The sequence below is a fragment of the Denticeps clupeoides genome, chromosome 18 (assembly GCF_900700375.1).
Source record: "Denticeps clupeoides chromosome 18, fDenClu1.1, whole genome shotgun sequence".
Classification (NCBI taxonomy): Eukaryota; Metazoa; Chordata; class Actinopteri; order Clupeiformes; family Denticipitidae; genus Denticeps; species Denticeps clupeoides.
In genome coordinates, this window is record NC_041724.1 from 3,356,991 (window position 1) to 3,379,454 (window position 22,464).

General features: G+C 47.7%; 1 protein-coding gene and 1 non-coding gene across 2 annotated transcripts; both read left to right on the plus strand.

The window, feature by feature from the left end:
• The first annotated feature begins 4,538 nt into the window (after positions 1-4,538).
• Positions 4,539-4,645, plus strand: LOC114768653 (U6 spliceosomal RNA). The gene has a single exon (XR_003743098.1). It is a non-coding gene; the product is annotated as a U6 spliceosomal RNA (small nuclear RNA).
• A 2,249-nt stretch (positions 4,646-6,894) lies between these two features.
• Positions 6,895-9,273, plus strand: LOC114768066 (early growth response protein 1-like). The gene is given in 3 exon segments (XM_028960144.1): positions 6,895-7,464; positions 7,788-8,536; positions 8,538-9,273. Coding segments are annotated over 3 exon segments (1,548 nt in total). The 5' UTR covers positions 6,895-7,253; the 3' UTR covers positions 9,126-9,273.
• Positions 9,274-22,464: the final 13,191 nt, after the last annotated feature.

Here is a 22,464-nt window from a genome sequence, read left to right on the forward strand (position 1 = left end):
AAACCTTTCCTGCGTCTGTTCTAAACTTTACAGCTTCAGGGATTTTATTTTTAACTTTTCATTTTTTTTTTTTCTTTCTGGAAGCGTTATGCGACGTTTCGCAGCTCGCAGGCGTTGTTACAGTAGAAGAAAATGAAAAATATTTAATGATTAATAATGGCGCACGAAAATTCATAAATACTACTTTTTTTTCCCCCATACCAAATAAAGGTATTTTTGGTGCTTCTCTTTTTTTCCCATTTTATTGAGATATTATTCCATATTTACAGAGAAAATAAATAATATTCTCTGCCCTGGCATGCTATTTTGAACCCAAAAGCTCATAACTCTCTCTTTAATCGGGTTGTGTCACATGTACAATGCATGTGTGTGTGTGTGTGTGTGTGTATGTGCATTCACACAGCCGTGTGTGTGTGTGTGTGTGGGCTCCGTCTCTCTCGTTCTCTTCTCTGTTTGACTTGCAAAGCAAACACAAACAACAGGAGACACGGGTCGACTGTTCGAGCTGCCTGCTCCTGGAAAAGTGCACATGTTAATTTCCTGCGGCAACAGTAGGCCGGGCGTGGGCCTCGATAGACGCGAGACGAGGCAAACGGAACCTGGTCACGTGTCTCCCCCGAACCGTCCGATCACTCCGTGGCAACGCCGTGCAGTTCGCCTTGAACGTTTTTCACCGCCACTTCGGCTGAGCAAAGGTCGCCACAGAACCGTGACCCCGATGTCACCGGGCCGCCTTGTCCCTTCGACCACCCAACCAGGTCCGCGTACAGTAGCTCGTCCACGAAAAAGCCCACGATGCGAGCCTCGTTACGTGAGCAGGAGCGGTGAAGTTATTTGCCAGGGGAGCATCACAGGGATGGGAAGACGAGCAGCCGCGGCGGAAGAATGGATGTGTGTGATCAGAGACATGCATATCAGATATAAAATAATGAGGAGGATAGCAGAAGCGCCGTGGGGGGTAAACACGTTACAATTTAGCAAACATAAATTTCAACTTGACTTGAATAGTTGACAGTTGTTGTTTTTTTTTTTTTACCTTTATGATTATGAGTTTTACAAGAAGCATTTGAAACCTTAATAAATCAACTGAATCGATTGCAATTTTGCTGAATAGAAAGAAAAAATAGGGCAGTGTTTGCTTTTTCAGGTATTAACACTTATTTACCTTTGTTAAGTATAATTCCAAAAATTATTTAGCACATTTTCCGAGATGGTCCAAATGCTGTCCCAGCTAGAACCCAGGGGTGCGGCTTTATTTTTAATGTTATAACACCTCTTTTTTGACAATTTCTTTTTCATTACTGGCAACAACATAAGGACGTAGCTCAAATGTAGATCCAGGTTATAAGATCCAGGCGTCACTTTAAAACTTGAAAGCTAATACTTCACGTAGCAGCTGAACATCCACTCACCACCATATGCAATATGTTCTGTACCATGATGGAAGGCCTCCTGACATCTCATCTCGATTTATTCACGCTTCTCCCGAAGCCTTCTGACTGCTGCTGTTTGTCAGGATCCGACTGGAGCCGTGTCGGTCCCTTGGCCGTCACTCTACCTTGATGTGTGCCTCAAAGATGCACATGATTATTGTATGATTTTAAAAAGTGGCTCGGGATGCTGTGGTTTCTCTGCATTGACGTCCCCTCACAGCTCGAGAAATTTCCCAGCCTGACCCACGTCAAGCACCACAGGGACCCTTGTCAACAAGCGTTGCAAGCTATACCTTGAATATATTAATCACATGTGAGTTAACGCCTATAGCTGGAACAGACAATAGTGGCATGCTGCATATGCTGTTTTTATTTATTTATTTATTATATTTTTTAATGAAATAAAATGAATGAGAATATGTTAACTTAGTTTGGGTGAAAATGACAACTAAACGGAGCGACGATGGTTGCCAGATATTGGAGTGGAAATACGCAAATCGCCTGTGGTTGCTTCTTTCTCCCAGGGGCCACACATGAGTCACTTCCACAGACCTCTCACAGCTGCTCCATTCAGCGAGCATGGTCTCCATCACGTATCACCTAAAACGCGAGATGCTGGGACAGTCCTGGGTTGTGCACTGTCTTAAAGGGACCTTTCGTCCAGAATTCTCCTACTAGGCATAGAAGCCGAATCATCAGCCGGGAGTGGCAATTTGAGTGTGTTGTTGCACATCCTTTCTCCTTTGGGACAGGGGATCATTACTAAAGACGGCAATACTATTAACCAGTGGTTCTGGTGTTCTGCGCTGGTCACTGGCATGAGGGCAATTTCAATCATTTTAAAACACAAACTCGTGTGGATTACTGCCCTCATGCTACGGTTGTATAATAAATGTATAATGTATAATGAACGGCAAGATAAGCTTCCGCCATGAAAAATAGACCTTCCAACAAAACAGTGGTTGGCGCTGTTGCTTAGCAACATCATTTGGCCATTGGCATGGTAGGGTAGCAGATGATTGTTTGTGACCAAAAATGCAAACATGGCTGTGACTGAATGTTGCTCAAAGATATTGGCTGGGAGTTACTTGAAGAGGGAATGAAAAATGATCCCATTTGGTTCTCCTTCTTTGGTCTCACCTCAGTATGAGGACATGAGGAATTCGAGAAAATCTACTACACTTGATTGCGGTTCTGCATTGGAAAATGAAGTAGATCCAGTGCCAAAGAAGTGACATTAGGTGACTTCTTTAAGGTGACGTAAGCCCTGCAGTGGATCTGTTGCATAACCATCATGACACTCTGAAAGTCAGAGGCCAAATTTGACCGAATCCAAATGAAACCAGCTTGCGGGTCACAGGTCGAAAGGTTAAGATTGTTCTACTCTGAAGTGTGCATCAGACGGCCGCTGAGAGGACATGAGTGTCACCAGGTTTGGCGTGGGGCGCAATAATTGGCTCTCCCTCGCCACTACACCTCGCTGGGCAAAATTCACCTCAGAACCGTAGCCTGGTGGCACTTGTCACATTAGTGGCATGAAATTTCATCAGCGCTTTGGCTGAGCAAAGGATATTTATTTGTTAGACGTGAAATTTGGCAACCGGAATAAAAAAACCCAAAAAAACAATAAAAAAATGGCACCTGGCAATCTGGCCGACGAGTTTCCATTGTGACGCCGCACCTGCGTGCCGGCCCCTCTCCCCGCCCGGCCCTTTCTTTCTTCCGTCAGTCTGTAATCGGCCTTTTGAAACGCGAGGCGGCGGTTGCAGCTTGCTGACACAACCACCCACTTTTCCGCCGTGCCCATTAATCCGTCCATCACCCCCCCCACCACCCCGTCCTCGCTTTCTTTTCTGCCATAGGGCCTGTCAGCTCCAACTTATAGGAACACGTCGGGGGAAAATGCAGCGCGCGCTGCGTAAAGAGCCGGTGATCGCCGTGCACCGTCATCACAAAGCCCCTCTCTCCGGAACCTGCCCACCTCCTGGACCCACCTGGGCACTGCAGACGCTGGGCGCTTTTAAAAGGAGTTTTAGTTGATGGCGGCGGGCACCGGGTAAAGGCGGGAGGGGCGGAGGGTTTCTGTCTCATCTGGCAGCCCCGCTCGCCTGTCCAAGTGATTAATTCTCCCAGAAGCCTGGTGTTTGCCTCTGAGTGTGGGGGTGTGAAGATATCTCTCTCTCTCTCTCTCTCTCTCTCTCGCTCTCTCTCTCTCCCTCTAGCTCCGGCACTTTCACTCCTCCGTCTATCTCTGCGAGCTGGCGAGGGTTAATTAAATATTAACCGCCCGGGGCGTGGCTTAACGAGACAGGCGGAGGCGCGGCTTGTGTAGGTGTGGGGAGAGCCTGTCTTTCGCGGTGTGGAGGAGGGAGGAACACCACCCATCGCACCTCCACGCAGGAGTCCTCCGGGTCCACCCGCATCGTCCCTGTCCTGCCTCTCTCCCTCCCTCCCACTCCATAAACTCCATTCTCTGTATCGAGGCCTTGCCAATTCACTCATTGGTTAGTGTGACGAAGTCAGGGCTGTGTCTTCCCGACGCCAAGACGCAGTGCGGGGACGGCGTTGTCACGTGCAGTCTGTCTCCGAAATGTCCTGGAATCTGGAACTGGAAGTTGTGACTGCTTGCAAGTTGTCTGTATGTTGGTGAGTGAGTTCTGTTGCTGTGTGAGACGCCCAGCAGATGAATTTTATATAGAAAGTTTAAGAGGGGGAGGAGTCTGTAGGCATGACTGACAGCCTCCATTTCCCTCCGTTCTCTACACTCCTAAGACCACCACAGGGTGTACAGACCAAGATTAACCAAGATTCATCACTGCTTTAATACTAGCATTCTGATTCAAGTGTCTTCGAATAAAACCTGAAAATGTAGAATTAATGCAGAATTAATGTTTTACTGTTGCCTATAAAACTGTGCATTCTGAGGATGAAAGGAACATCTCCTGCACCGTCGTTGAATACGAGACGCAGGTCTCTGCGAGTTCAGCCATTGTTCGGGAGAGTTGTTCCCCTAGTTATTTGTCACACTTCTATTACTGTCACACTGGCCGGTTCTTCAAGTGACCCGCTCAAGTCAGCCTGGAAATCCAGGAGGGTAAATTATACGTGCTTGCTTCGGCAGCACATATACTAAAATTGGAACGATACAGAGAAGATTAGCATGGCCTCTGCGCAAGGATGACACGCAAATTCGTGAAGCGTTCCATATTTTTTTGGGGCAGTGGTGGCCTAGCGGTTAAGGAAGCGGCCCCGTAATCAGAAGGTTGCCGGTTCGAATCCTGATCCGCCAAGGTGCCACTGAGCAAAGCACCGTCCCCACACACTGCTCCCTGGGCGCCTGTCATGGCTGCCCACTGCTCACTCAGGGTGATGGGTTAAATGCAGAGGACAAATTTCACTGTGTGCACCGTGTGCTGTGCTGCTGTGTATCACACGTGACAATCACTTCACTTTATTTACTCAGAACTGAACTGGTTGTAAACCCGGCGCGTGGTAATAATTTCCGGTGTCGCGTTTGTCGATGTTCACCTTCCAGTGGGAGCGGAATGAGAAAAAAAAAAAAAAATGAAATCCACAACTACGGAATGGTGCACTCTTTACTCTCAGGAACGGCGCATGTACCCACGGGCCTGCGCTCAGGACTGGGATTGAGTCAGCAAAGGGGAGAGGCATCGATCCCTCTGTCAGGCGGCAGAGTCCCTGCTCTTGGGGTGTATCGGTATCCCACCGGCGTGCCAGAAGCATTTTTGCAGCGTTCTTCAAACGCTGGAGGCCATTAGCGGCGGTGCTGGCGCGTGAGTGACAGCGAGGATCCCGGCGTATCGAGCCAGGAACACCCCCCCAATTAAGGCACAGGCCCGCGCTTGGTCAGCAATTCATCAGTGACAACGGACCACGGCGGCGTGTCCTGCGTGTTCCGCATTCTGTACCTCGCCAGGTCGCACACACCCACAGTCACCCATACCTCCCCCTCCTGGTACGTAATACCAGTGGGACGCAAATTTGTTGTTGGGCTGGGGGACGCCTGGCGAATGGCAGAGAGGCGCAGCGTGTGTTGCTTTCGAAGTGCTACAGACAAAGACTGTAGGGTGGTTGTAGCCTAGCGGGTAACACACTCGCCTATGAACCAGAAGACCCGGGTTCGAATCCCACTTACTACCATTGTGTCCCTGAGCAAGACCCTTAACCCTAAGTTGCTCTGGGGGGGGACTGTCCCTGTAACTACTGATTGTAAGTTGCTCTGGATAAGGGCGTCTGATAAATGCTGTAAACGTAAACGTAAATGTAAATTTAACTCATCACCTGACGACGGTGGCAAATCAAATTAACGTCTCATGAAAAAGTAACACATTTTTCAAGCATTGATTTATATGGAAAGGATAGGTACTATAGACCGGAGGTTTGTGTTTGCTGACCGCTCATTTGCCGCGCGAGCCCGACCCGTCTCGACTAGAATGATGGAAACTGAGCCCGAACCCGACGCCTCAGGTTCGGGCCAAGATTTACAGCTGTGCTCTACAGCAGATTCCCAGATTCACTGCGTCCTTTCCAGCAGTTTTTGGAAAGAACCCTCAAATGCAATGACAATGTCAATGTTTCAATTGTTTCAGAATTTGTGGGAAAATGATGCATCTGCTTCATTTGCACTTCTGATGTTTTTTCTTAGTTTTTTTTTTGTGTTGTAATTTTATTGGTTATAACATTACAAATTTTATTACATATTTTGGTATTAATAAGGTGGACCCAAATGCCCCTCCTGCTGTGTACTTTATTCTGCAGATCATTTACATGAAATGTAATTCATTTTATTGCATATTAATCGCTCCTCAATCAGTTTTAATATTAAAAAAGCAACAGAGATAGAACTGAAACAGAATTGAATTTCCTGTAATGGACCTCTGTCATTTTATTCCTTCATTACACTTTCTCCTGCCTTTCTGCAGCTGCGGGAATGGAGGGGACATTTTAAAAGCCCATTTCGATTTGCTCCGCATTAAGCAACAAGATCGCTCTCTCGCCAGGAAGCCCCAAATAAGGGCAAGGAAGTGGAGCGAAGGTGGAAGCCCACCGGAATCGGTCCTTATGTGGTCACGACCTTATAAGGGATGGCAGAGACGGGTCTTCCGGCACGCGGGCCGGGCGGGAAATCCGTGCCTGTTTTTTTTTTTTTTTTTTTTTTTTTTTTTTTTTAATGGCGGCCTCTCCGGACAGAGACCCCAGCCGATCGCGGTCGGGAAGGTGGGGAGGGGGGTGGCGTTTTTTTTTCTTTGCTCGAGCTTCGTTTTAATCTTTTTTTTTTTTTCTGGCAAACGTCATGTGTCCTCCACTGCAGTGCCTAAATATGGGCTTCCTCCGTCCATATATGGATATCTACGTCACGGCAGGAGGGTATATAAAGGAGTGGGGATTCTCTGCGCGCAGAAAGAGACGCGCCGACGGGAGGTGGACAGACGCGCTTTCCAAAAAAAAAAAAAAAAAAAAAAAACCACGCACACTTACCAACAACAACAACAACAAAACGTGACAGTGAATCAAAACAACAACAACAAAAGCCATTTTTCATTTTGCACTTTGCTTCCAGTTATTTTGGGGAATGAGCGAGGCGCGCGCGGACGACCCGTCGTCTCCCCCGAACGAAACCGAGAAGACGCGTGGATTTCTCCTTCTTTAAAAGGCGGAGACGAAGCGGAGGACCGGCGAGCGGCGTGGAAGCGGCGGAGGGGCAAGCCGCTGGTCTCCGACACCTGTGCGCCTCTCGCACCCGCCCGCAGGCGCCCACACGCACCCACGCACCCACGCACTCTCAGCCCTTCCGAGGGGATGGCCGCAGCCAAGACCGAGATGCTCCTTCCCGCCATGCAGATCTCGGACGCCCTCAGCTTCCCGCACTCGCCGATGGATAACTACCCCAAGCTGGAGGAAATGATGCTGCTCAACTCGGCGGGGACGCCCTTCCTCAACGCCTCTGCGCCCGAGGGCGCGGCGTTCGGCACGGGGGAGCCCGGGGACGGGTACGACCACCTCGCCGGAGGTAAGGGGCTCGCCTGATTTCACTTTCCCTTGCGTCCCGGAGAGTGTAGAAATGATGCCGGGCGGAAGCTGAATAAAAAGGATTATTTCGCGGCTCGATCCAAATCGCATCTCCAAACTCGCTGAATTGCACTTTCACGCGATCGATGGCTTTGGGGCGATGTAATGGAATTCGGGAGGGGGGATGAGAGGACAGGGGCGGGTGGGTGGACAGACATGCATGCAGATGGCCGGACCGGTGCTGGCACCGGTTTCCGTCTCCAAGGGTCCTTCCGGTGGCCGCAGGTGCGAGTAAACGCTGCTGTGGCTCCTTCTCTCCCGCAGACACGTTGCCGGAGATCTCCCTCAACTGCGAGAAGCCTCTGGTGGAGCAGAGCTACCACACCCAGCGGCTGCCCTCCATCTCCTACACGGGGCGCTTCACCCTGGAACCGGCGGCCAGCTGTGGCAACAGCCTGTGGGCCGAGCCGCTCTTCAGCCTGGTCAGCGGGCTGGTGGGCATCAACCCTCCGTCCAGCAGCACCGCCAGCGTAGCCGCGTCGTCGGCCGTCCCCCAGACCAACTCTTCCTCTTCGTCGACTTCCTCCAGCTCCTCATCTTCCTCAACCGCGTCCTCGACCACCACTTCTTCCAGCACGTCCAGCCAGAGCTCCAGCCTCAGCTGCTCCGTGCAGGGGAACGAGCCCAACCCCATCTACTCGGCCGCCCCCACCTACTCCAGCTCCAGCCCCGACATCTTCCCGGAGCAGAGCCCCAACTTCCCCACCGGCGTCGGGGGCTCCCTCCAGTACCCTCCCCCATCCTACCCCAAGGCCAAGACCTGCACCAGCGGCTTCCCGGTGCCCATGATCCCCGACTACCTGTTCCCCCAGCAGCAGAGCGAGATCAGCCTGGTGCCCCCCGACCAGAAACCCTTCCAGGGCGCGGCGGGCCAGCAGCCATCTCTGACGCCGCTGTCCACCATCAAGGCGTTCGCCACGCAGACGGGCTCCCAGGACCCCAAGAGTGTCTTCACGTCCCCACTGGTCAAGCCCAGCTGCATGCGCAAGTACCCCAACCGGCCCAGCAAGACCCCCCCCACACGAGCGGCCCTACGCCTGCCCCGTGGACACCTGCGACCGCCGCTTCTCCCGCTCGGACGAGCTGACGCGCCACATCCGCATCCACACGGGCCAGAAGCCCTTCCAGTGCCGCATCTGCATGCGCAACTTCAGCCGCAGCGACCACCTGACCACGCACATCCGCACGCACACCGGCGAGAAGCCCTTCGCCTGCGAGATCTGCGGCCGCAAGTTCGCCCGCAGCGACGAGCGCAAGCGCCACACCAAGATCCACCTGCGGCAGAAGGACAAGAAGGCGGACAAGGCCGGGGTCACGCCGGCGGGGGCCGGGGTCATGTCCGCCCCCTCCCCCGTCTCCAGCTACCCCTCTCCCATCGCCTCCTACCCGTCCCCGGTGTCCTCCTACCCCTCCCCCGTCCCGTCCTGCTACTCCTCGCCTGTCCACACCTCCTACCCGTCCCCCTCCATCGCCACCACGTACCCCTCGGCGTCCGGCGCCTTCGCGGCGCAGGTGGCCGCCAACATCTACAGCTCCCCCGTCACCACGCCGCTGCCCGACATCCAGACCACGCTCTCGCCAAGGACAGCCGAGATCTGCTGAAGACGCTCCTCGTCCCGTCCCCGTCCCCACACCTCCCGGTGAAAAGCACTTTCCCGCCCGTCCCCTCCGTCCCCGCCCTAGCACGCGAAAGAAAGAAAAAAAAACGACAAGAAGCGAGTCAAGGACGGACGGTGCAAAACAAAAGGGACTTTTCTTTCTTTTTTAAGTTGCTCCCTTCCCGTCCTCATTTCCCCTCCCTTCAAAACGAGGCACATGAAACTTTTCAAACGGTGAAGACAAAACAGCCGTTCTTTTCTCTTCTCCTTCTCTCCTCCTCTTTCTTGTGCGACCGGATGCAAAGAGCGAAGGGAACGGAAGGGACTTCACGAAGGCCGACGGTCTTATCGCTCCCGAGACAATGCAGGCATTGGCTAGAGACTCTGGACGATACACACGAGCCGTGTATGTTGTACAGGTGCCATGTTTTGTACACGTTCCTCATTTTTGGGTTCGTTTCGTTGTTGTGCATCGTATTATTTGAATCGACCTTGGCCATATTTTATAAGTGAATAAATACAAAAATACTTTCTGTATTACGTAGTGACGATGCTGTGATGACTTCTTGACTTTGTTTGAGGTAAAAAAAAAAAAAAAAAAAAAAAAGCACTTAAGTATTCCGAAGCATGTGTAAGAGTGATGTCGGTTTTCTCTTTTTTTTTTTTTTTTGTAAATATCATCCACTGGTACTATTATCTCTATCGTTCTCACATCGTGGCGACGCAGTCTGTTCAATGGGATGGGGATGGGGGCGGGGCAAGCGACTCTTCCGTCCGTCTGTCTGTTTGTTCTTGTTTTTGTTCTTTTTTCTTTTTCCCCAGTTTTCCGTGCCTTTCATAAAGCCTCGCTGGCGTTCGCTGACACGGGTGCGTCCGCGAGAGGATGCCTCGCATCCAGCCTTAAGAAAGAAGGGATTTCTTTATCGTCTTTTTTTTTTTCTTAGGTTACACTTCAAACAAGGAAGGGAAAAGACACGTGGGCACTGGTTCATTTCTTTTGGATGTAAGCAAAAAAAACAAAACAAAAAAAACACAAAAAAAACCCTATAAATTCTATTTTTGTAATGTAAATATCCACATCTTCAGGAGTTGGAATGTTGTAACTACCTACTGAGTAGGCATGGGATCTTTTTGTATGTTTATTTACATGCAGTCCATTATTTTGTCGTTATTTTAATTTTGTATTTGTGTTTGTTAAAAAAAGGTGACTGTTCATGGCTTATAAAACACATTGAATGCGCTTAACTGCCAACGGGATATTTGGTGTACAAGATATCCTTCCAGAACTGAACTATAAATAAAATATGAATATATGTTCAAATAACGTCACAACCTCTGTTTGGTGTCATAAATCTTTCTATAACAGCCGTCGGGTGCATTACCGCCCAGGTCATAGGTCAACTGCATAGTCCAGTTTACACCAGTATCGTTATTTATTTTATATTGTTATATCACACTCACAACCAGACTGTTAAATAAAATGTAATTGGAACGTAATTACATGCAGTCGAACACCGCGTGTCATTCGCAGCCTGGAAACGCATCAAACTTTCTGCGGTCTTCCTCTCAGCCGGTATCGAGTGAAACTCAATACGCAGTCGTGGCAGAGTGGAGCTGCGTAAAGGTCTCGTCATGGCTTTTCCTTAATAATTGAGAGGCCGGGCAGATATTTGCTCGGAGCTCAGCCCGCTCTCCCCATTGACTCCGGCGTCGGGTGAACGTTGCGGGCCCTATCAAACGGCGGCGGTGCGATTTGCGACTACAGCGCCTGCGCTGGGGGCTTAATTATCCTCAGAGAGCACTTTTGAAAAATCACTAGACAGTAATAAGGCGCCTTGTAACTGACTGACAAGCTTGAAGTGGCGCTCGCCGAGTTTGCCACAGGAGAATACCTAGAGCCGGCAGGTTCGCTTTATAATTGTGCATCCGCCGTTGTCTGGGGGAAAAAAAATTATATATATATATATATATATAGAAAAAATTTGGGAGAAAAGGCTGATTGCGATCTGGCAGCGGCACGAGAAAGATCAAATGGTGTTTCACCTGCACTCTAACCTCGTCCACGCCGGATCGTTGCTTCATTACGTCTCCACCTCAGCTCCTTTGTGTTAAAATGAAGTCTCACACACACACACACACACACACACACACACACACACACACAGTGCAAACATTTTGAGTGTGTAGACGGAGATGAAATTGTACAGCAGAAACTGGGCAGGTGGGCAGCCGATGATCGATGGAGATTCAGCCGGCTGATAAAATTAATTAGAAATTAACCAAATGGAACCTCTTCTCTCTCTCTCTTTTTTTTTTTTTTTTGTAAAGTATGAAGCAATTTAGCGCCGTAAAGCACAATTACGGAAATGAGCGCAAATGCAAACAGAGCTAAAAAGATGGAATAACAAGCACTGGAGAGACCCACACACACGGAGAGGGAGAGAGAGAGCGGGAGAAGGAAGGAAAAGGGGGTAATTAAGGTAATTGGTCTCCGAATCCCAAATTGACTTTCTAAAAGTGGGTCCGATGAGGCGTGTGTGTGTGTGTGTGTGTGTGTGTGTGTGTGTGTGCTATATTAGAACCCCAAGTGAGACAATATCAACACTTTGACACACTTCCCATTGCACACTCTTGGTAGTGGACATGATGCCCCATGGTAAAATGTGAGCCTGCACACTGAAAGGTCTTATGGGAAAAAACAACACGTAACGTGGAAGAAAACAACAACCTGTATGCAAACAAGACAAGAAGCCCAGGAGACAGGGCTTTTTTGTCCTTTTTCTGAGTAGATATTTACTTTGTTAGTTTAATTAAATATGCCATTTCAATTGAAATCAGACACATTTTTTGCACTTCGATGCAATGCAAAGGTGCGCAAAAATCAACCGCATTGTACTTCTGTGTCGCATAAAGACAGCACGAGAATCGGCCTTATTTCCCACGGCGGCTTCATTAACTGTAATGTACAGGGCGCGTTCCAACATCGCTGCATTTAATGCAAAGCAGGTGAGGCCAGCCGTGAAGTAACCTGTCAAAAACAAAACCAAATGATGTGGCTCCGATAAAGTAAAGAGACGATGAGTGCAGATCAGTAAAAAGTTTTCTTGGCGCTATTTAAGACATAGTGCATGGTGAATGAATGAATGAATGAATCCATTTTGTATTTCAGGATGACCTAAAGACATGAGTGGTAGGACCTTAGGATTGAATGGTTGATGACCTTCAGTCAATCAACCGCACCGCAGTTATCATTGGTTACCATCCCACCAGTAGAAGGACTGATGATGTTCTGAGGGCTTCTAGAGCGTTGCCATTACATGGTGTTTTCCCCCCACCATCATGCTATATCTTTCTTCAGTACAAATGTTCAAAGCATCTCTGAAACTTTTCCAGGTACCACAAGATGATTATCTGGCTTCTGAACAACACGGCCAACACACACTTTCAACCAACGGGGCTTCCCAAAAAAGGTTTCAGCATGCCCTATCTGGGTGCCCTGGTGGCTCTGAAGTTTCCCTTCGACTCTGTGACAGGGCGCGGCGCGCCAACCTTTGAAAGTCGGCGATTTCTTTCAAGTGGGTTGGATGTAGAGATTATACTTTCCCTTTGGTCACGCTCACTGCTGCTGAGTGGCTTTCGCTCATATCAAAGAGCGCCCGCTCACACGCACTCGCCGCTCTGTTTGGGGGTCGGGGACGCTGGGGCCACTTCTGCAGCTCCGCTCCTGCAGCTCCAGCGCGACGGCCCAAATCACAATGGCACCACCTCGTAGACCCCCTCTGGGTCTGCACTTCAAGGGGTGAGCCTTTGTTAGAGTATGTGTTTGTTCTCTTATTCTTTTTGGGGGTGAGCGGACGGGGAAATAAAGGCAAAAAGTCAGTGATTCCTGTACCTCTTTTTTTTATTTTTTTCCCCCGCCTTCGTTCTCTGTCTCTGTCTCCGTCCCCGCTCGCACTTTAACTGTTGATGCTAATGAGCTCCCCCATTCTGATGCAAGGTCCGTCTCCAGTTCTCCCTTTCATCCAGATACAAATGCCTTCTTATTGCAACTTTGCCCTCGGGCTTTTCAAGATCCCTTTTTGAAATATGCCGTTTGATAAGCACGTCATTGACTAAGTCCCCAAAGTGATTAAGCCCGACTTTAATGTGTGAGCGGGAACGAGAGTGACAGCGGGAAAAAAGAAGAGTGGGAGAGAGAGAGAGAGGCATGGAGAGAGACAGTCCGGTCATTTGGGCCACAGCCTACCTGTTTTCCTCACCCTGGCTGTCAAAATTGCAGCGGGATAATCACTGTAGCCACAGGGTTCACGCCACTCATCGCTAACAGGGTACACAACACAACCTGGCATTCGTCTTCTGTCATAATTCCGTCCAGACCAGCATTTCGATTTTTTTGCGGAACGTTGGCATGGACGAGCGCTGCATCTTCCAATCACTTATCACGCGGGGGGCTAATCTCGAGGTGCGGCGAATTCCGTGTAAGTGGGGCGGGTGTCTCGCTCCGACCACACTTTCAAGCAGTGGTGATAGAAAGACAGGAGGAATGAGCCGGGCTATCTCCTCAACTGGAAGCTCGTAATTGGCCCAAGAGCGGCAAGGGTAATGAACAGATTGGGTTCAAGGCCGCCGCTGATCATTAGTGACACTTTTCACTCAGCAAAAAGAGGGGGCGATCATCAGCGGATAAAGACATTTGCTCTCTGGCTAGTTCATTATTGGCCATTCTGTGAGGGGATTAAATCCTGTAAGGATCCTTGGTGCCATGTGGGTGTGTTTTAGGATACCCTCGGAGACGGATCCAATGACACGTCTGGTCTATTTGATAGTCCTTCAGCTGAAGTTTGACCCTGTAGAGAAACACAAACAGAGTCCAAGCACTTTTATTCTGAAACATAAAGCTGTACAAAACAACTTACTGGATACAGCATACAGCAAGTAAAGCCCAAAAAGGTCTAGCACCCCTGCTGGTTGACTGTGGTACATGTTTTAGTACCTCCACTTGAATTTATTGAGTCCAAATAGGTACGTAGGGTCTGGACATATTCCTCCAATAAAATGGAAAAAATGGAAACTGATTTCCCAAGGCGATATTCAAGATTCGAGAGAGGTTTATCGTCAGTACAACAGTATACCGTATATTATTGAAATACTGTTTCCCGCAGACCCCCTCAGAGTGCAATCGTAAAAGAAAGAAAAATATATGTGTATCTAAACTAAACCATACTATCTAAAAACTTTCTGTACACTGAACAAGGACAAACAGGAAAACATCATGTAGGATGCTTGTAAGTGGATATGTTGGATGTTTCAAACAGGACACACAACACAAGTCAAACGTGTAAAAAGAGAAGAAGTGTGCAAAATGGACAGGATGTTAGGAGGTGCATGAGGCTGGAGTTGTATTGTTGTTGATGTGACATGCCTAAGATCACATCGTGGGGGCGTACAAGCTGGATATTTTTGTTGCATTCTTGCTTGCCTTGCTAAGAGCATCCCCCTCTGCGAATCTGCATTGAGAAGAACTCACACTCGGATGTTGATGCCCACCTTAAATCCGCCAGGCTGTGCCTCATTGGCTTTCCTCATGAACAGTTCAGCTGAGTTTTACAAGCGTAACGTCTTGCGGAAAAAAAATTCTGTGAGTGTTTGATGGGAAGCCCAGATAACAAGGCCTGGTTCAAAGCCCTACTAATCTTGTCAGCAGTGGAAACGAGACTCCAATTTATGACTTTCAATTGCTTTTGGATAAATTAATTTCTTTGAAATCTCTCCTGAAGGGAAGAGCCGATTGACAGCTGGGGACGTATATTACCAACCCCTTTGTTCTGAGACAGGTTCCAGTAAAGGCATAAATCATTTCTTGTTTTACTTTTGTGTGAACTACACTTGTTAGTAATGCATCAATAATAATCAATAATCAATTTTTTTTCTGTTATTAAAGACATTAGGTTGTATTAAGATCTTGTATTAACAATGAATCATGATTGATTCTAAATATAGGCATAACATAACCATTACATAGACAGGCTCAGGCTGTCACGTTGGCATGAATGCGGCGTAGCCCTCAGCGCACTTTAAATGGGGTGACGCCCTGCACCACCAAATAGTCCTTGTGGCAGAAAGTGAAAAAAAAAGGAACTTTATAAATGCGAAGCCAGAACCACCTATTGAAATGCACATATATAATCATCAACGCTGAATGGGTTACTACAGAAGCGTCTGCATTGCCCCCATCAGGTGAAATTGCCTATGTAACTAATAAAATGCACCTTGGCGCTTTTTTTTTTTGCGTTCTCTAATCCTGCCCCATGGGGTTGAGCACCTGGAGGCCGGAGAACATCTGCCGCTAGAGCCCGTAATCGACCCCTTCTGGGGACGTGGTTTCAGCTGCATCACGGTCGAAACCATCTGCCCGTCAGTGGGCGTGGCTTTCTTTGATCCTGCTCTTTGGAGATGGTCAGAAGCAATGCTCCAAACAAGTGACCCTTTTACATGGTCACTTTATTGGGGACCCCTACCCAGGTCTGGCAGCACAGCATGGATGGAGTTCTCAGAGTTCTTATTTAACCATCGAGTGGTGGCAAAGTGTACAGTGTGAAGTCACAAAAAAAAAGACAAGGCCAAGAAATCCCACGCTGAAATAATAATAATTTCCATTGTTGACTCTTGTCCCACAGACCCCAAATCCTCAAAGGAGTTAAGATTATAAAAATGTGCCAAAAAATATAAGAAATAGACACCAAAGGCACTTCTAAGGTTTTGTCACATGCTGCCAGGACACAAGCTGGGACACATTTTCTAGCCATTTTACACGTTGCCTCCTCCCACCGCCACCTGCTGCACATTCTCCACAGTGATGTCACTTCACTTTGTCTGTTCGAGAAAAGGAGAATAAAAATATCACACTGGGCAATTACGAGAAGGGGAAGGCGATGGAGAATGACAGCGAGAAGACCTCCCCCCCGTATTAAACCTCGCCCTGGTAATTAAAGCGGGTTCAGAGTTCTCCGCTTTGCTGCTCCTTTCAGCATCATCTGTTCTAAATCTCCGCCCGCTCAGTGGCCGACAAGGAAACGCGTCGTGGCTCAGGGCCAGTACCAATTCATCCACTCGGCCGCCGCGTGCAGACGAAGAGAAAAGACAGAGACAAAATGAGAGACGAATCACCGCGTTCTGCAAACGCGAATAAACGGTGGCTCCCGCGTGCGGGGCCGCCAGCTAACTGATGGCGCGTGTCAGCGCGTGAGAGGGCCACTCTGTTCTCGTGGCCCCGCGCTTAGGCCGCAGGGGCGCTCAGGCCGGGCACAGGTGATGTAGCGACGCGCTTCGACATCACTCCTCTCCGCACAGGAAACACTTCATCCATCGCTGGGCGTGGGGCGAACAGCCATTTACAGTCGAAGCCGTGAAACATGCTCGGTTATTAATCACCTGTAGTAATGAGGTATTGTTTGCATACGCAGAAGTTAGAAGCTAATGTCATGATATTAAGTATATACATGTATACATTAAGTTTATACATATATACATTTACATGTATATACATTCTTGGGGCAGTGGTGGCAGAGCAGTTAAGGAAGGGTGATGGGTTAAATGCAGAGGACAAATTTCACTGTGTGCACTGTGTGCTGTGCTGCTGTGTATCACAAGTGACATTCACTTCACTTCACTAAATGCGTTGCATTTAAGGTATGCATGTAAAGAGTAGGGATCACATGTTAAAAGGATGATGTTATCATGTCGGTTTAAAGTGTGTGTAACAGGGTTGATCAGAGACACTGACGCGGACAACGTTCATGTCCAATTCAGCCCTTGTTTTTTTATATTTCGCTCCCTCTCTCTTCGGTTTAAAGCTCTTTTAATGAGGGACAATCATGGTGCTATTTGTAAATATGTGTGTGGGCGAATGTGTTTTTTGTGCGTCACTGTGTGTGTGTGTGTGTGTGTGTGTGTGTGTGTGTGTTCTGCTAGGGCTGCAGAAGGTGCTACTTTGCGTGCGCAGATATTCAAAGATTGTGCGTGATGGTGAGAAATGATGAATGTCGAAGTATTTGAGCGTTGGTGAGATTGTGTGTGTGTGTGTGTGTGAGTGAGTGCATGGCCCGTACATGTGCAAACGTCTGGCAACCACCTCTTTTCCGCCTCCTCGCCACAGCTGTCCCTGGTCCCATGAAATTGAACCGCGGCTATTTTTAGTAAGTTGGAGATGAGGTGGAACCAATCCCTGTTTCTTCACACCCGTTTATGTCATCGGGGTGCTGAGACACAGGATGAGGTACCTTCCACCCACCTGTACGAAACCTGCGGGGAGGAACACAATTTCACACAAATCTATGGCAGTCGTATTCTCCCTCCCTCAAGTGGAACAGAGAGACGTTTGCATTCATGCGGCGTCCATCAGGCGGCCGTGCGCCAAAGAGCACTTTGGAACGTTAGTCCTATAACCTCATCGTACGCAGTTTTACTGAGCATTTTCAGATGCATGACTTATTACAGCAACCCTTCCAATGACTTGATGTGCAATAAATTTATCATTATTATTATATAAGTTCAGATTGATGGTTCAGTGTCTTTACTAAGTTCTTTGGAATATAATGGATATGAAGCACAATCATTTTAACTGTGCAGCAGATACTGAAACACACTATGCACTATCAATGCAGTCAAAAGTTTGAAGGCACCTACTCTGTGTTGGTTATGGAGACTAAGATGGAGACATTTGAAAGAATCCAACGCATTTGTTGTATGAGGAGAAGGTGAAGTGTGTTTGATGAATCTTTTTTTTTTTCTTCTTTTTAACTTCATGGCGGCTTTGTTCACTACTGTCATCATTAACATGAGAGAATGATAAGAAAGCGTTCAGCAGAAACCTTCAGGACCAGTGGATATCGTCCCCGTTGTCCAACTTTGTCCAAGGTTTGTTTGCTTTTTTTTTTATTATTTTGGTTATTACATAACCTCACATTTGTGACTTCAGTTTTGTTATATAATGTAAAAAATGCAAGAACCAAAAATCATTAGAAGCCTGCCATCTTTTTTGACTGGTAGTGTAAATGCAGTGTGATCGTGTTAATGTAATTGTATGAATATCACATATAGCCATTTTTTTGGACATAATTAATGTAGCTGTGTCCTCTGTTGTTGTTTGCTGCGTGTTCACACGTATGTCGCGTCGACACAACACTGGGTGGGCCGAACCTGCAAGAAACCCGGCTGATTATCCTGTTCATCCGGGAAAACAGCATAAAGAGATTTGATTGGCTGCCAACGCGACAGACCCCCAGTTCCGCTGGACATCATGTGATGTGAAAAGTGAACGGACACCTTCACGGCCTGAGTCACACTGGAGCAGGCTCCGAAGGGTCGTAGCCGGACTCCTAGAGCTGGAACGCCAGGCGCCACAAAATCGCACGTTTGACATGTATTATCGCCCACAGTCCGTTCTCACCAGCGCTAGTCAAGCGGCCGCTTAAGTCCCGCCGCCTTCCCTGCACGTCCCGGCCATGTCTGTTCGGCTGACGCACGTCGCAGCTCAGATAATTGTGCATCCTTTTCGCCTCCCCCCTCCACAGGTTGGAAATATCCGTGCAGCTAAGTGTTATTCACACAAGCCAGCTGCAACTCGCCCAGACTCCGGCGGGCTTTAATAGAACTCCATTGTGAGTAATGACCCTCCTCTCCTCTGCTGTTATTCCATCCGGGGCAACAGGGTAAAAGCGCGCATGAGGAGGGAAATTAGGCTGATGTTATTATCGGCAGACTGCATTTCGCTCCCAACTCCCCCTTTCTGGCTTCGGTTTGACGTCGATTTTAAAGAAGATGTAACTTACTGTAAGTACATAGAGCTTTCGGGAGCCTTTATGTGCCTGACCTGCTTGTACCCTAGAATTCGTGTGGTTGTATGATGGTCTTATTGGAAAAAAAATTATTGACAATCAATATTCACTGATCACTGATCAAATGCCCAAGAATTCCAGGGGTCAACCTAATTGGACCTTCACTTTTGACTTTTGGTCTTTAGTGATGTTAGCCTGTTTCTATGGCTGATGAGGATTACATACTGATATAAAACGTTATAGGGTGGTAGTAGCCTAGTGGGTAACACACTCGCCTATGAACCAGAAGACCCAGGTTCAAACCCCACTTACTACCATTGTGTCCCTGAGCAAGACACTTAACCCTGAGTCTGTCCAGGGGGGGACTGTCCCTGTAACTACTGATTGTAAGTTGCTCTGGATAAGGGCGTCTGGTAAATACTGTACATGTAAATGTAATATGTCATAGAATCAAGATGTTTTCCTGTTGTTATATAATCATAACAGGAAACATTTATTTCATTTTTTATTACCTTTGGACTATATATATTCTTATGATGATAAAAAAAAATCAGTACATAAATAGAATATTTGTATGACAAAAGCTTTTTTAACACAATATATTCATACGTGGTAGCAATATGAAAATCTCAATACTTATACTTTTGTAATAGGCGTGATTCTTAATGAAACACTTCCACATTTTTATTTGGGATTTAAAGTCAAGACAGAAAACACATACACACCAAAACATGCACAAGCAACATCATGGATATTTGTCTCTCGGTGAAGAACATCCTACACTAGAGCCAGACCATAACTGTGTTTTTCGTACATGTATGCAGATCAGGGGACAATGGTCCACTTGCTCATCTCCCATCTTCCACACAGGACTTTGACTTTGCAGCCATCCTCTGAGGCCTTATTCCGCAGCCCTGAACTTGTGCCATGATTCACTGTCTGGATAAAGCAAAGCCAAATTTGCTCTAAAAATATTATCTTAACGTTCAAATAAGAGGAGGCTAAAGGTCTAAGAGGGACCGTGACGCACGCCTGAACGTCCCTGGGTCTTTATACCACACTCCTTTCTTCTCCTTCCTGCCCTGCATCCCGTCTTTTACGCAATACTGCGCGTACTTTAACCCTCTGCCTCTCCCTGGTAGTTAAGTGCTGTTCTGTGTCTTCAGCGTCCGCTGAGCCTCCGCTCCTCCCTGGTGCCTTCACATCTTCCATCTCCGTCCAGCTGCATTCCGTCTCCTCTCCTTCATTTTCCTGTCGTTTGTCCCTCGTCTTTAGTCACCCTCTCTCTCTCTCCCTCTCTCTCTGTCCCTCCGGCTGCTTGTCGCTGGGTGTCTGCTGGTAAACAGCAGCTGGCCGATATTTAATCCCCGGCAGCAAATCACTCCGGCTCTCCCGCGGCCGCCCGCCGTTCACTTCCCATTCACACAGGCCCCAGAGCCTATTTTCGCTTAAAGATGGCACAGCGCAGGAATTTAAACCCTGCCCCACGTCCACCCTGGACTGTGTGTAAATTATGGCCGGGGACGGTCTGCGGCCGGAGAGGAGCTGGGGCGAGGCAGGCGCCTTGGAAACAGGCTGCTGGTCAGTGAGGTCGGCTCCAGAGACGTTCCTGCGTGGGGTTGGACAGCGAGCCTATAGCAAATCTGTGCATGTGACTGTCACATCATAACACAACGCGCCCAGATAAACTTGATAGTCCCAGCTTGGTTTTTTAAAAAAAAAAATAATAAATCACCTGGAAAAATAGGACACAGGGACATATTTAAATTTTGGACTTATAGACAGAAACCACCCAGCCCGTTCTTTTTCTCGGTAAAAAATAAACCGTGTTGCTGTTGTGGTTTTTTTTTTTTATGAGCAAAGTTTTAAATGGGAGGAGTCTGTAGGCATGACCATACAAACCTATGTGTGGTGTACATAAATGACTTTATTAATACAAATTAATAGAAAGGGACGATGCCACATCAAATAGGCCACTAATATGTAGCTGTATTAAGTGAAGTGAAAGTGAAGTGATTGTCATTGTGATACACAGCAGGAGTGTAATTTGTCCTCTGCATTTAACCCATCAGTAGCACCTCCTGAGTATGGCGCCGCTTCACTAACCGCTAGGCCACCACTGCCCTACCAGATTCAAACTCGTAGTGAGTGTGAGTGTCTGTCTCTTCATAAGGTACAAATAAAAGAACTGCTAATCTAAATAGATCCTCTATTGTAAGGGTAATTATAACCCTCATATTTTATCATACACTTTTCTATATTGTATAGTCTTTGTGGGACACGGTTCTCAACAGGAATGTCTTGGCCAAACTCCACTTTATAGTTCTAATGGCTCTATTATCATTCTTATACATCCAATTAGACACTTGAAAGCATCGGTTAAAATGTCAAGCTTACAAAAGACCAGAATCTGTGTAGTTCAAAATCCTGCTGCATGTAGATCATTCTCAAGATGTTTGAAATAGTGAGCAGAAACGCACACACACACACACACACACACACTCAGGACACAACTGTTGCCAAACTGTGTTTGAAACGGGTCTGAAGGACCCTTCTCCACCTCGCAACGTCCCCACCACTCTCACGTGTCCCCTGGCCCAGCAGCCAACCAGCGCAGGAAATGTCAACTCTTCCAGGCAGCTTGGAATCCTCCGTGCCCATACATGGCTCTTCCTGCCCCGACATGGCTCTTCCTGCCGGCTGTGTATGGCGCTTCCTGCTCTCCCTGGCTCCGTCAGGGCAATCCTCTCTCCAACTCTCCTGCTCTCGCCCGGATCTTTGGACCGCTGCCCTGGCACCTGTTTCTCCCCCCGCCCTCCCGCTCTCGTCCTCTCTCTCCGTGTGGAAAGCAGGCCGGGGAATTTCTGATCTGTAATTGTTGCAATGTGTGGGAGAGACGTCTCTGAGTAAACTGTTATTGTTGCAAAGTATTAAATATGCATTTGCTAAAATGAGCTAAATATTTTTAGATACACTTTTTTTTTCACAGGCTGAAACATTTTTTTTTTAAATTCCTTTTCTAAAAATCACAATCACAACCTGGCAGCCAGAACAATGCATGCAGAGTGGCGTAGGTTTGCTGTATATGTCATGAAGCCTACATATTGCATATACTGTATGCTCTATATTTTGAAATATTTGTCAGTTTTAGGATGGCACTGAATTTGGTAAGAGAATATCTGGGTACCTGGATGGAATTCATTCAGGTGCTGGCAGAAGATAGCCAGATGTGAGGGAGCTGAGCTGGTAAAATCTCCACCCAAGGATTTTACCACTTGCGGGCAAGAACCTGTGAATGTAAGTCTCGGAATAGAGATGCTGTGTTTTACTCTGAAATGAGTTTTGGCCGGACAAGCTTAACTGACTTTCATCAAGATGAAGTATCTTTGGCTAATTTCTTCTATCATTTATAATTACTAGCAAGCATTGCGATTGGAAGAATGTACCAGAATTCCCAAAATTCTTTTTCCCAGTGTCATAGTATTTTTTTATAAGGGTCTTAACATT